Source organism: Narcine bancroftii, chromosome 3 (assembly GCF_036971445.1).
Source record: "Narcine bancroftii isolate sNarBan1 chromosome 3, sNarBan1.hap1, whole genome shotgun sequence".
NCBI classification, from domain to species: Eukaryota; Metazoa; Chordata; class Chondrichthyes; order Torpediniformes; family Narcinidae; genus Narcine; species Narcine bancroftii.
This window is the reverse complement of record NC_091471.1, coordinates 130034791-130049151: the sequence shown is the minus strand read 5'-3', so window position 1 is coordinate 130049151 and position 14361 is coordinate 130034791. Positions and strand designations below refer to the sequence as shown.

General features: G+C 41.5%; 1 protein-coding gene across 29 annotated transcripts in view; it reads left to right on the top strand.

The window, feature by feature from the left end:
- LOC138757551 (uncharacterized) overlaps nucleotides 1–14361 on the top strand; it is a 172523-nt gene that overhangs the window by 140652 nt on the left and 17510 nt on the right. For 14 of the 29 annotated variants that reach the window (XM_069925087.1, XM_069925077.1, XM_069925085.1 and 11 more), the window contains one exon: nucleotides 787–7726. The exons of 1 other annotated variant lie outside the window; for it this stretch is intronic. In XM_069925087.1, coding sequence (XP_069781188.1) covers nucleotides 3067–4593 — 1527 coding nt within the window. In that variant the 5' untranslated portion in view covers nucleotides 787–3066 and the 3' untranslated portion in view covers nucleotides 4594–7726. 14 more of the 29 variants (XR_011353680.1, XR_011353682.1, XR_011353683.1 and 11 more) reach the window with 4 other exon arrangements.

Sequence of the window (14361 nt, the reverse complement as noted above, 5' to 3'; positions counted from 1 at the left end):
CCCTTATAATTTCTCAGTTCTACCCATACTGACTGTCCCGGTTAAAGAAGCCATTTTTGCTATCCCCACTGGGCCACTTTTAACCTGGACGCTATCTGCTTTCCCATTGACCCCTTGGGGATTGGAGAGTTTTCCCTCAACAATAGTCCTGCGATGCAACTTGTCCATTTTTCACTGGGTTAATCAGCATGCTGATCCTGGGGATTGTAAGGTAAAACATCATGAGATGGGAATGTGTAGGGAGTTACCCTGTACAGGGCAGTAACAAGAAGGGGAGGTGTCCTTGTACTCCTGTTAGGTAAAACATCATGAGATGGGAATGTACAGGGCTGTAACAAGATGTAAATGCATCCTTGTACTTACAAGATAAGAGAGACATTGATGGATTGAGAGGCAGGAAGCTAGCAGGGAAAGGATAGCAACAGTTTTAGTCATTGGACAAGTAATGATATGATGATGTTCTAAGCACATATCCAAGGGTATAAAAAAATCACCATTTTGCTGATAACGGCAGAATGCATTCTCCGACTAACATGTTTAGTCGCAAGTGTTACAATCCGGTAATAAAGAACAAAGAACCCTGATTTCGACTCAGCCTGGTGTTTGTCTCACTCATTCATGAACAAAGCAGACCTAACAATTTGGTGACCCTGACGTGATGGGTGAGTGAACACTGGACGACGGTTTCTGTTTTTTCTGACAATCATCTCAGCCGGCTGATAAAAAGGTCCAGAGAAGCCTGTTTTAACAAAATTCTCTTTTTTTTTAAATCTTTATGATTGTCAGTAAGAACTGGAGATCGGACAAATTAGACGACCACAATTGAAGGTCGCATGCCAGGATTGTAACACGTAAGTGATTACAGACAAGATAAAAGTCCTTAAGGTGTTTGAATGACATTTATTAAGTGCTTCGCAAGAAACTACTAGAGTTTAAAAGTCTTTATTGTGTCGTTGCAAAGTCCAATAGAGTGAGAAGGTGGTCTATAAACAATTGAGGACCTGAGTTTTCTGCCCTAAACTGGTTATTAAGAGGAGAAATCTCCCACGTGAAGGTTGGGCTTTGAAAGAAAACAAAGGTTCAGGCTTATTGGCCTCAATTGTATCTGAGAGACTGACTTATAAATGTCCGGTAGGTATGGTAATGTCTGTACACTTGAGAAGTTAAGAATTTATTTCCCCAATTCGCCGTGGTGGAATACCACAGCAGACACTAGAGACCTTGAGACAACAAAAAAAAGTACTCAGGGACGCCTGCCTGGTGAACAAGAACGACGACAGAAGGCTGCGACAGCTGTGTCCGGATCAGGTAGGAGATATTAATGAAAAAGTTGACAAACTCCTAAGAGACACCCAGTTTATTCGAAATACTTTTGATAAGTTAAATGAGGGTATTCCCAACATCACCAAGAGATAAAGTTACGTAAATTCATAGATTGGTACAGGGAAACAGGACAAAAGTATAGCCCAAATATTTGGTTTTCTAGTTGTAATTTAACTTTCAGACCCCTTTGGGAAAACAGAGAGTGGAAAACGAGCAATCAGAGTATACAGGACAGTCTGAAGTCAATTGGAGGACAAGACTTAGACTGTTCCTTTAAAAGATATTAGTCATCCAGCTTGCAAGGAGACATTTTTAAAAGCAATTTTCGTTGACATAGATCCCCTAAACGGACAAAAACCTAAATTAAAACAGGCATTAGAAAACGGTCCCGCAGCTATGGCTGTACAGTTGCCTGCTAAGACTTTTGACCAAGTTATTAAGGAAATTAATCAGGAATTAGAGGAGCGAAATACCAGTAATGCGGCATTGGAAAAACAAAAAATGCTCCGAAAATGTGTAGACCGCTGGAGGAAGAGGGGTTGGTTACCCAGGGGCACTGAGATGTTCCTGACAGGTGAGGGAAAAAAAAATTTAAAACGTAGAGGCTTAGATAAGCTGGAAGAAACAAAACACAGAAGGGAAAGGAAAAGTGCCTGTTTCCAGTTTCCAGCCACGAAGTGTCCGGGTTTGCTCTCTCCCTCCCTCCTTTCACCCTCCCCCCTCTCTCTTCTCTCCCCCCTCTCTCTTCTCTCCCCCTCTCTCTCTTCTCCCCCCCCCTCCTCTCTCACCCACTCCCCCTCCCAATCCCAATCTGTGGCGGTGCTGCCCTGAAATCCCCAGGTTGGGCAGGGCAGAGAAATACAATTTGGTTTTAATTTTGTGCCCACAATTTCAGCTCCGCATCAAATGGGATCCTGTTTTATCCTCTCTCCCTCCCTCTTTCCCGCACCCCCACCATTGCGGGATCAGGGCAGACATTGTGGGCTGACGTGTAGCTCACTCGAGGTGGGAGGGAAGGAAGGAGTGATAGTTCCCAGTGGTGGGAGACCCAATCTGATCCAGACCAGTGATCACAGGATGAGAACCTTTTAAAACCTTTGAAATGAAAGTGTTAATCTGAAGACTTTTCTCCCAGTGGGGCCAGTGCAAGGCATTTTCTCTCTCTATCTCTTGTGCTCTGTGTATCTGCCTCTCTATCTCTTTCTCTCGCTATGCTCTCTCTCTCTCTCTCTCTCTCTCTCTCTCTCTCTCTCTCTCTCTCTCTCTCTCATAGTCTCTGGATGTATGTGATGTCATGTATGTACTCTGACAATAAATCATTTATAAGTGAGTCTTATACTATTATACAAACGGGACATAGAAAGGAAAATCTTTAATCGCGAGTCAGCAAAAAAGAGGGTGAGAGACAAGGAGATTCAGTACCGCGATGTCCTAGCTCTATTTGAAGAATTTGGTCTCCCTGGTAACCCACCTGTTACTGCCCCTGTAGAAATAGCTTGTAGACCCCCGCCCTATGCATATGTGGAGTCACAAGGTGCCCCTGGCACCCCAGATGGGATCCTGGAGTCACGTCCCTTATATCCAGATATTGAGACACTGGGGTGTGACAAGAACCTCGGGAATAGGGACACATCAGACGAGGTACAGGCCCCTTTAATAAAAATAGAAGGGGGAGTAATAGATGTAGAGACCCCTCTGGAGTCCAAGAAAATAGAAAAGGAGTTAGAGATACAGAAATGGAACATGAAAAAGGTTCAGGATAACATTAAAAACTTAAACAGAGATATTAATGTGCTGGGGCAGATCAGTGAGGATCAAAAAGAATTAATGGTAGGTGTATTGAAGGAAGTGGAAAAGATAACTACAACACTGTCAGGAGAAATTAAAGCTGAAGGAATGGTAATAGGAGTAAAGGACGAAAAGTGTAGTACAGATGAGGAAACGAGATACGATCCACCATGGGAGGAAAGTAAAAGGAAAAGACTCGGGAGGGAGAAAAATAGACATGCCTACCTGGACATAGTTAGAACAAAAGAGAAAGATGTGAAACAACTAAACTATGGCCGAAAAGATTATCTTAGAGATGAACGTGACCAATATACCTTTGACCCTGAGACATTGGAAGCTGATAGGGACAGTGACAGTGACAAAGAAGAGTCAGAACAAGGTGGGATAAATAAATGCATGCCAAGAGTAAAGAAGGAGCAGAAATCCCCAAAATTGAGATATCAATGCCCATTACTGATCACGGGACGGGGAACTCAAAAATATGTACCCTGGTCACGAATGGACTTAGAGAGTTTAATGAAAAAACTACCTCCGTTGAGTAATGGGGCTAGTCCATGGATTTCTTGTTTTGAGCGAGAAACCTGCCAAGAACAATTAGCACTCGCAGATGTCAGAACTATCATGATAAAATTAAAGGCAGAAGGGGCCCTGAAGCAAATAGAGAAAATTGTAAGAAGCAGTAAATTGGGGGATGAAATAGAATTTAACCCACTTCGGAATAAATTTTGGGAAGCACTTAGAGAAACATTTCCTACACCCTATAGTTTGGATGCCTTGGTAACCCTTCAACTAAAGGAAGGAGAGACTGCACACGAGTATTTCACTCGAGCATGGGACTTATGGGAAACAGGGACTGGAGAAAAACCCGACCACAGCCCCTTAGGAAGGGCTCACTTTCGTAATGGGATAATAAACGGACTACCTGCTACGGTTCAAGCAAAATTAAGGGACATTGTGGGATTAGAGACAATGTCAGAGGATTTGTGGAAAAGACACCTGACACATGCAATCAAACGACATCGTCAATCAGAGCATGCTAAGTCAGAAAGTGTGTCCCAGAAGGAGGTGGACAAAACAACCGATAAATTGGTGAGAGCCATAGAACATATAGGGGTTAAATTAGCGGCCCAACAGATAGTCCCACAGGTCATGGGGCCAGTGATAAATCCGGGACCCCAAGTAAGAAATGGTTGGGAAAGACAGCTAGGTACAATGTATAGAGGGGAACATGCAGTATGCTGGTACTGCCAAAATCCTGGACACTACCAGCGGAACTGTCCGGAGGCTGGGAGAGCAAGGGGAAAAAGATTACCCTCTATGAGAGGCTATCGGGGAAGAGGAGGAAACTTAAGAGGACAAGCAAGGGGTAGGGGTGGACACATTGATGGGCCCCAGAGAATCGGGGGGTGGCAGAGTGATCAACAAGTCCAGGCACCTCAGTGTAATGACTATATTGAGGAAGGTGCTGAATTTGATTATTGAAGGTGCCCAGGAGAATCAAAAATCACGCCTCCCTGGGAGCCACCAAAAATTTGGGGGACGGTAAATGGAGAAAAAATTGAATTTATGGTTGACACAGGGGCAGCAGTTACGACAGTGATTAAAAAACCCCCAGGGAGCACATTTTCGGGCAAAACATTATCTACAATAGGATTCTCCGGGATAAGGGAAACACAGCCCTATACAGATAACATCGACATGACATTTGGACGACAAAGGGTTAAAACGCCTGTCCTGGTTGTGCCAAGTTGCCCCATTAATTTATTAGCAAGGGACATTCTTACCAAACTAGGAATAACCATACAATGTTCTGAGAAGGGCCTTCGGTTAACATACCCAGGGGATACAATAAGAAGGGAAGACAGAAACGATACATTGTCCATTTATCTTTGTAGGTAAGGAGGGAATAGCTGCTATGGTTGTCATGACAGAAGAACAATGGAGTGGTTCTGCTTAGGAGTGGAAAGTGTGCCTCATGTGACCTTGGGTATTGCCAAAGATCATCACGCTCGACAGCTGGGTCCGATGGTAAAGGAAGCGATAGGGTGTGAATACAGGCAGACAGAAATCCCGGGATATTCCACCTCGGAGGGAGGAAAATTTGTCAGACTGAATATTGAAGCATGGGACCAGGTAGTGAATGAGAAAGTAGAAAGAGACCGAGCCATAGAAGGAGAAAATATTGATCACAGAGACTCAGACAAATATCTTTCTAATCTGAGTCCACATATATGGACAACGGGGCCCTATGATGTGGGAGTAATAAAAGGAGAGGTATTTCTAGAATTGGCCAACCCCGGGCAGAAACCAATATGGAGAAAACAATACCGCTTGTCGCCCAGTCAGGAGGAGGGTATTAAAGGAACGATAGAAGGGTTAATGGAGTCAGGGGTTTTAAGGGCGGCACCTGACAGTATGTGGAACACGCCCATCATGCCTGTTCCCAAACCGGGTAGAAAAGACTGGAGGATGGTACACGACCTCCGGGAGATTAACTTGGCTACCAAGACCATCGGGAGACCAGTCCCAGACCCATATGTAGCACTTAGGGCTCTGAGTCCGGAGCACGAATACTATACTGTCATTGATCTGGCAAACGCATTCTTCTGCTTGAATTTAGCTGAGGAATGGCAAGACTGGTTAACTTTCACTTACCAAGCACATCGGTACACATACACTAGATTACCTCAGGGTTATAAGGACAGTCCAGGACTGTTCAATCAGGCCCTTAGCGAAATCCTAATGAAATTAAAGCTCCCGGAAGATGTTACACTGATTCAGTATGTAGACGACCTACTATTAGCAGGGAAAATGCCACATGGGTGCCTGACAGGGCAGCCAAACAGGTTACTGGTTATCATGAACATATACAGGGGATGATTTTGAGGTCCCATAACAAAAAAAAAAATGAATCTGAAACTAAGGAGACTTGTAGCAGATTGAATGACTACACAGATGAGTTTTGTGGAGGAAGAGTGCTGTACAACTGGCTCCCCGCTAACTGGGATGGTCGGTGTGCTCTAGTAACCCTTAATGCGCCAGTGCTGATTGTCAAAAGGCAGGAGGGAGACGAGGATTCCCTAGAATTGCGCCACACAGAGAGTTGGCTGTGGAGAAAAAGGAGGAGTGTTGGACTCTTGGGGCCGGGAGGAAGGAACCCTGATGGGGTATGGATTGATGCCATTGGCCAAGCCCGGAATATTCCGGACGAATTTAAATTAGCCGATGAGATTGCAGCTGGGTTTGAAAGCTTTCCGGTTTTTAGTGCAATATTTCCCATCACTGTAAATAAGAATGTTAATAGGATCAACCTTATTCACTATAATGTCCAGCGCCTTGCAAATTTGACCAGGGACGTTGTTGAGGCAATACATCAACAACTGTCAGAAACTTCCCTTATGACACTTCAGAATAGGATAGCGATTGATATGGTCCTGGCAGAGAAAGGTGGAGTGTGTGCTATGTTTGGAGATCTATGCTGCACTTCTATCTCTAATAACACAGGGCCAGATGGATCACTCACTAAGGGGTTAACGAAACTTAGGGCATTGGCGAAAGAATTAAAAGCCCAGTCTGGAGTCTCCAATCCTGTTTTATCCTGGTTACAGGGAGTGTTTGGGAGATGGAGCACATTGTTAGGACAACTTTTGCTGGGTTTGTTCATTTCTGTATCAATTTTTATCACTTGTGGCTGTTGTTGTATTCCATGCATTCGAACGCTGGTCACGAGGACCATAGAGAGAGCCTTTGCTGACCGTGATGAACTGCCTCCGAAATATCAAGCTGTGCAGGCTGTGGAGCAAGACTATCTCACATTACAGGAGGCGGAGAAAGTTGCTGAGATCGATCTGGAGTCTGATGGGGAATGTGATGGAAAGGAGGGATTGTGAATTAGATTGTTACACATATAATTTTAACCTTGCTTGTAACCTAAATATTATAACCTTGATTGTAGAACAAATATTATAACATTGATTGTAACACAAACATTATTAATCAGATTGTAGACCATATGTTAACTTGGGTATTTACTAATGTACGGGGGGTTAGCTAGTTTTTTGCTTGGGGGCAAATGGGATGAAACTTGTAAACGGGCAATGGGATCGGGGTGACGGATGGGGGGTGTACGCAAAGGAGGGTTGGGGGAGCCCTCGCCCACCAGCCGAACTACCCTGTGAACAGAACCCGTATAGAGCTTGGAAATAATAGGCGAACTAATGTAACGCGGTGGTAGCATAGTCAGGGCGAGATTGTCCTCTAAAGAGGACAAAGGAGGGATTGTAAGGTAAAACATCATGAGATGGGAATGTGTAGGGAGTTACCCTGTACAGGGCAGTAACAAGAAGGGGAGGTGTCCTTGTACTCCTGTAAGGTAAAACATCATGAGATGGGAATGTACAGGGCTGTAACAAGATGTAAATGCATCCTTGTACTTACAAGATAAGAGAGACATTGATGGATTGAGAGGCAGGAAGCTAGCAGGGAAAGGATAGCAACAGTTTTAGTCATTGGACAAGTAATGATATGATGATGTTCTAAGCACATATCCAAGGGTATAAAAAAATCACCATTTTGCTGATAACGGCAGAATGCATTCTCCGACTAACATGTTTAGTCGCAAGTGTTACAATCTGGTAATAAAGAACAAAGAACCCTGATTTCGACTCAGCCTGGTGTTTGTCTCACTCATTCATGAACAAAGCAGACCTAACAGGATGTGAGTAGGGGTCAAGGCCATTAATCCCTGGCATGAGTTTGCCTGATTTTACACTGGCATGCCAATTCATTCGCTTTTCCACTCGACCCTTAACCAGTAAATTGGCCGTCAATTTCTGGGACAAGGTGCCAGTGAAAAAGTTGCTTATGTGACCCCTTGCAAGGCGCTGAATTTCATTCCCCACCAACAGAGCCACCCCACCCCCTCTGCTCACTGTCTATCCGTTTGGTATACCCTTGAATATTCATTTCCCAGCCCTGGTCCTCTTGCAGCCATGTCTCTGTTATTCTTACAATATCATACTTGCCCATTTCCAATGGAGCCTCAAGCTCATCCACTTTATTTCTTATAATTTTTGCAATCATATATAATAATTATAATCCATTTCTCCCCTCCTCTTTCACATCAATTCCTATTGCACTTGGCCATACTCTTTGATCCCTTCTCGAGGTTTTTGCCCATTAATTTTGTTGTCTTTCTTAATTGTTCTTATTCTCTCTTTCCCTTTAACTCCATTTTTATAATTCCAGTTCATCTCCTCCCACCCCCCCACCCAATGACTTAGTTTAAACACACCCATGTAGCCTGCCTGCCAGAATGCTGGACCCTGCCTGTTATGGTGCAACCTGTCCCCCTGTACAATTCATCCTTACTCCAAAACAGATGCAAGTGGTCTCAAAATCCAAAATCCCTGCTACCTCAGAGAAACCTGGATGCAGGGCTGAGCCATGGGCAGAGACAACCATAGGGTTCTGCTAAAATCCACTAGTATTTAGTCAGACATTTAGCGGACTGATGGTAGATTAAGCATCCGTGCCTTAATTTTGGATATTTTATTTGATAAGTAATTTATGTTTAGCAATATAGAGAAAAATGAAGAAAGAAAAGGATTACAAACATTCAGTTTACCCATTGATACTTAACCCTAAAAATGAGGGAAAGTTAAAAGTAAAAATGGAATTTATACAGGAAAAAAAATAATACTTTAAGTTTGGGATGTAACAGTTCCCAAGTTACTCAACCTTATTGTGTTGAGAAGCTTTCTCTGGAGAATGCACACTTAGCTATCTCTCCTTACAAGGTTACATCAGGAGATGTGAGATTGCAGAGAGAGTATGACAAAAATTATAAATGCTAGATATAGGCTTGTAACTTATAATTGTGTACATCAATTGTATTTAACTCTGGAGAATCACTGACAAAAGGCAAAGGAGGAAAAACCCAACACCCAACCCCAACCCACCAATTTTCCCCTGCAGCCGCTGCAACCGTGTCTGCCTGTCCCGCATCGGACTTGTCAGCCACAAACGAGCCTGCAGCTGACGTGGACTTTTACCCCCTCCGTAAATCTTCGTCCGCGAAGCCAAGCCAAAGAAGATTAGAAAAGATATAATTTGAGTGTTTCCGATTTGAGTTTTTGTTTTAATAATCAGAAAGGTACATTTCTACATTTAGTATGGACTTGTGATAAGTATAGATTTTTTTGGTTTCGAGTAACAGATTGTTTACAGATTATTTTTAAAATAAAATTTTCTTTAGATCCAAACATTTTTTTAATTGAAGCTATTAGGGAATTAGGTTTGTTTTATAAATTGGATAAATTTCAATTAGCTTTTTTGAGATTAGCATTAACAGTGACAAGGAAATGTTTAGCGATTTCGTGGAAAGATCAGATGGACCTAAATTTACACCAATGGCATTTGGATCTAAGACCGTTGGAGAAGAATACTTATAATTTAAGGGATAAATATTATGTATTTAAAAAGATTTGGAGCCTATACTTGGATTATTTCAATTTGAAAATTTGAAGATGGGGATTTGGGTGCAGAAGAGTCTCCTTAGTTCACATTAAGTGAATTGTGTTTAGTATTCTCTTTTTTTCCTTTTTTTTTTCTTTTTTAGGTAGTTAGGGATTTTTGGGAAAGATTGGAGGGATGGTCTAGTTTTAGGTTGGGAGGAGGGGGTTTGGGGTTTTTTTTGTAGTTTCTTTAGTTTTTTCTATATATATAAACCATGTTTGAATTTTGATACATTGTTTTATTGTATTGTCTGTAATCATGGTTGTTTTTCTTATAAATAAAATATTTAAAAAAAAGGAAATGTGAGATTGAGATTGTGAGCACTGGTCCTGACCCAAAATGTTGACTGACCATTTTTCTCCATGGATGCTGCCAGATGCATTTTGTCCCTCCAGCCTCTCCCTGTTTGCCTAAGATTCAAAGTTTGTAGTTTTTGTATTTCTAGCATTTCTCAGATATTCCAACATAATTTAACAAATTTAATTAGTTAATGTAGGCTTCAATTTTTTTTCTCAGTGCGTGCCTTTATGCAGGTTAAACTCCATCATTCAAGAATGGTTATAAAATATTGATAACTTGCATGCTAATCAGAAATACCAGTGTCATTTCACCTTAGTGTTAATCTGTATTTATGACCAAGCTATGACCTCAGAAGGAATTACTTTTGGTGAGCACCAATGACAACCAAAGAATTGCTTCTACTGTAAAATGATAAGGTTAAGGCACAGTTGGTAATACTGGAAGAATTGACTGGTTTCTCCCACAGAGGGCCTGTCATCCCTAAGGTTCAAGGTCATTCATTCCATTATTACAGCTCTTTCCAAGGGACTATTAGTCATTGATGCATGAATACATCATGCACTTTGTATGTGGACACTTCTTTGATTTAGTTCACTCTGTTTATCCTTGACAGCATTCATATTTTGTAATGTCAAAGGGCTGATGCTTGCCTGCAGGCTCCTGTATTTGCTTTTAAGGTCTAACCCTACTTATTTTAAATGAATGAGCAAGGAAAAATAGAACTGCAATTTTATACTATCATTCTGAGCTGCAGTCCAGATTCACATGACAATTTAAAGAACTGGTGTTCAACTTTAAACATCTTATTTTGAAAATGCTAACATTTATTGCAGATGAACACTCCTTATTAACTCGATCTGCTTACTCAGCTTATTGAGGTCACAATAATAATGCAAATAAGAGTTCTGTGTGCTTATGAATTAGGAGCAGGCCATTCGACCCTATCCCCCATTAATTGGGATCATGGCAGATCCAATTCCAATTTTTCCACATTTACCTCTTTGCACAATAATCTTCCCCCCAATTTGCTTATCAAGAATTCACGTATCTCTAGCTCAAATTTCTTCAAATACCCTGCTTCCATTGCCCTTTCAGGAAGAAAATTCGGAGGACTTACCAACCTATGCAAGAAGTAAAAATTGCCTCATATTTAAGCAGTTCTAGATGCCACCAGAAGATGCATCCTCATTTAACCTTTCAATCCACTTGAGGATAATATATGGTTCAATCTTTCTAATTACTCCTTGTTTTCCTAAACATGCATATCATGTCAAGCCTTTCCTTAAAAGACAATTTATGTATTCTATATAATAATCAAATAAATCAACTGTGAATTTTTTTGACATAGACAATCCAATATTGTGTCCATTAGTCTGTATACGGTAATACCAATATTATATACTGTATAACCTCCTACTTCTACATTCATTTCCCCTTACAAAAATAAAATTTTGTTTGTTTCCATAAATACTTAGTGTTCCAGTCTTTGCCGAATCATACTCAAATCCCTCTGTATTTTGGAGCTCTGCAGCCTCTCAACATTTGACCATAAAGACATAAAAGCAGAAATAGGCTATTCAGCCCCTTGAGTTTGCCCTGCTATTGAATCATGAGCTGATCCATTTTTCCACTCAGGCCCACTGCTTGGCCTTCTCCCCACAACTCTTGACTCCACTATCTTTAAGAGCTCTATCTAACTCTTTCTTGAAAGCATCCAGAGAATTGGCCTCCACTGCCTTCTGAGGCAGAGCATTCCACAGATCCACAACTCTCTAGGTGAAAAAGTTCTTTCTCAAATCCATTCTAAATGGCTTACGCCTTATTTATATTATTTCCTATCTTGAGCATTAAAGTAGTGGCTGCAATATTAAGCATTATCAAAAGCTCCACCAACAACTAAAATAGGAGTTGAAACATGGGCAAAGTCTCAATTCAGCTCATCGTGCTTAATGAGGCAGGTGGCAACACCTCTGTAACTTGTCAGGACAGCATAAGCAAGCAGCAAACACCTTTCAATGCCCCAATGGTAACTCAGTGGTTGTTGGGGATGAGATAGAGAGTGCTGAGAACAGAATGTGATTGATCAGCTTAGAGGTTGGCTGAGGGTCTGAGAGGATTTATTTGGGAGGACAGTCAGTCAAGATAGAGGAGGCAAGGGTGATGGCAGCAATAACAGATTTAATGTCTTCTTTTTCTGCAGTTTCACAGTAAGATCGCTATGGATTAAAAATAATGAATCTTCTGGACCAACAGGAAATCCCTTAGAGAATGCTTTGTCTGATGTGTATTACAGATTACACTGTGGGTGCAAGACACAAAAGAGCTGGAGAAACTCAGCAGGTCATACACCATCCATAGGAAGTAAAAGGAAATCAACGTTTTGGGTCTGAGCCCTTCATCAGGAATCTGTCTCAGAGTGGGCGCCAGTTTTCACACAGAGTGTTGGGTATATGGAACAAGCCACCACAGGATCCTTTAGAGACAGGTACAATTATGACATAATTTTTTTTAAAATAGGAAAGGTTTAGAATGGCCATAAATGATATGCATGTTTAGCATGTATTGGCCAAATGCATGCAAGTGGGCCTAGGTCAGGTAGACAACTTGTTCGGCATAGACAAGTTTGGGCTGACAGGCCTGTTTCAGTGCTGTATTTCTCTAAAACAGGCTGAGGCATCATGGTTCAGTGGGCAGTACTCTCACATTAGTCAGGCAGTTGTTCACTCAACTCACATGTTCAAGATTCACCAATCTTTATCCCACTTCTATGGAGTTACAATAATGGAAACATTGCCTGATACATGCTAGAAGTTATGGTGTTGGAGCTAAATGCTCACTCCATCATTTGGATTTTGCTTCAGCGTGAATTAACATGTAGCCTTATTATTTCTTTATAGCATCCCTCAGGAGACTAGAGAAACAAAGGAATAGATGAAAAAAATGAAGATGGCTAATAAATTGCTTTCCACATCCAGTTACAAAGTGATCGATGCCATTTTCAAAAAGTACATATTGATATAAGAGAGGGTGGTTTGATCTTGGCTATAATATCCATTAGGTCCAATAGCCTCATTGAGTAGGTTTACCAAGGCAAAGTGACAGGGAGTTCTTAGCCTGACTGCTTTACAACTCCTTAGGTATTGTGCGGGACCGTATGAATAATCTTTTCCAACATCTACTCTATAGGCAAGTCATTCATGGTGAGTTCAGGACAGAAGAAAGGAGAGGAAAAAGGGGCATGATAGAGTTGTGAGGAGCAGGATATATATTCACAATTAATAGGTTAGATGTCACAGAAATAGATATGCAATTCCGTTCCTTTCAGCACAGTTAAGTGTAGTGGTTAGAGCAATGTTATTTCAGTGCCAACAACCTGGGTTTAAATCAGATGTGATCTGTCGGGAGTTTGCATGTTCCCCATTTGACCTGCCTGGGTGTCCTATGTATGCTCTGGTTTCCTCCCCTTCTCCAAAACATACATGATGGTAGGTTAATTGGGTGTTATTGAGCAGCATGGCTTTCATGGACCAAAAGGATATTCTCCAATGCTGTATCATTAAAAGGTAAAATTTAAAAAAATAAGTTGAAGGGGATCATAAAACCAAATTATGGTGACCTGGGTTAATACAGTGAACTAGGTAATACAGTAACTAGGGTAGCAAGGGGCAGAAGTTGAATTATGAATTATCCAGTTATTTCAGCCATTTAAGTATATAACCAATGAGGTTTTTGAAACATGACAACTGATGTCGTGAGATAAATGTAGACTGTACAACATATGCTGCCTGGTTCTTGTCAATGATTGGGACAAACCTCCTACAGCTAGAAGGCCACAGAGTCCTGAATTGGATATCAGACAACCAACTGAACCTGTGAGAACCTAGGAGACTGTGAAAGAAAGCAGCTGCTTCAAGTCATGGAGCTAGTATATTGGTATTGAAGTTTAATTTGGAGATAAGATTTACCAGGATGCTGCCTGGATTAAAAAGAACATGTCTCATAAGGAAATGTTGAGCGAATGAATTGTTCCTCTTTGGAGTAATAGAGGAGTACAAGATTATGGGAAGCAAAGATAGAGTAGACAACTAGCACCTATTTTCCAGGATAGCAATAGCCAAAACTGAAGGTTACCTGTTGAAAATAAGTGGAGGGAAGTTTATGGGAGATGTCAGAGGAAGGTTTTTTTAAACTCTGGTGGGAGCCCAGAGTGCATTGCGAAGGAAGGTGGTGGAGGTTGATGCAAAAGTGACATTTAAATGTCTCTTAGAGAGATACATAGATACAATAGAAGTAGAGGATATGGACTGAGGGAGGGAAGGGTTGGAATGATGTGAAGTAGTTCATATAGGTTGGCACAACATTGTGGCCTGAGGGGCCTCTACTGTGTGGTGCTGGTTTATGTTCTATATTCTAACTTAAAACAAGTTGTACTTC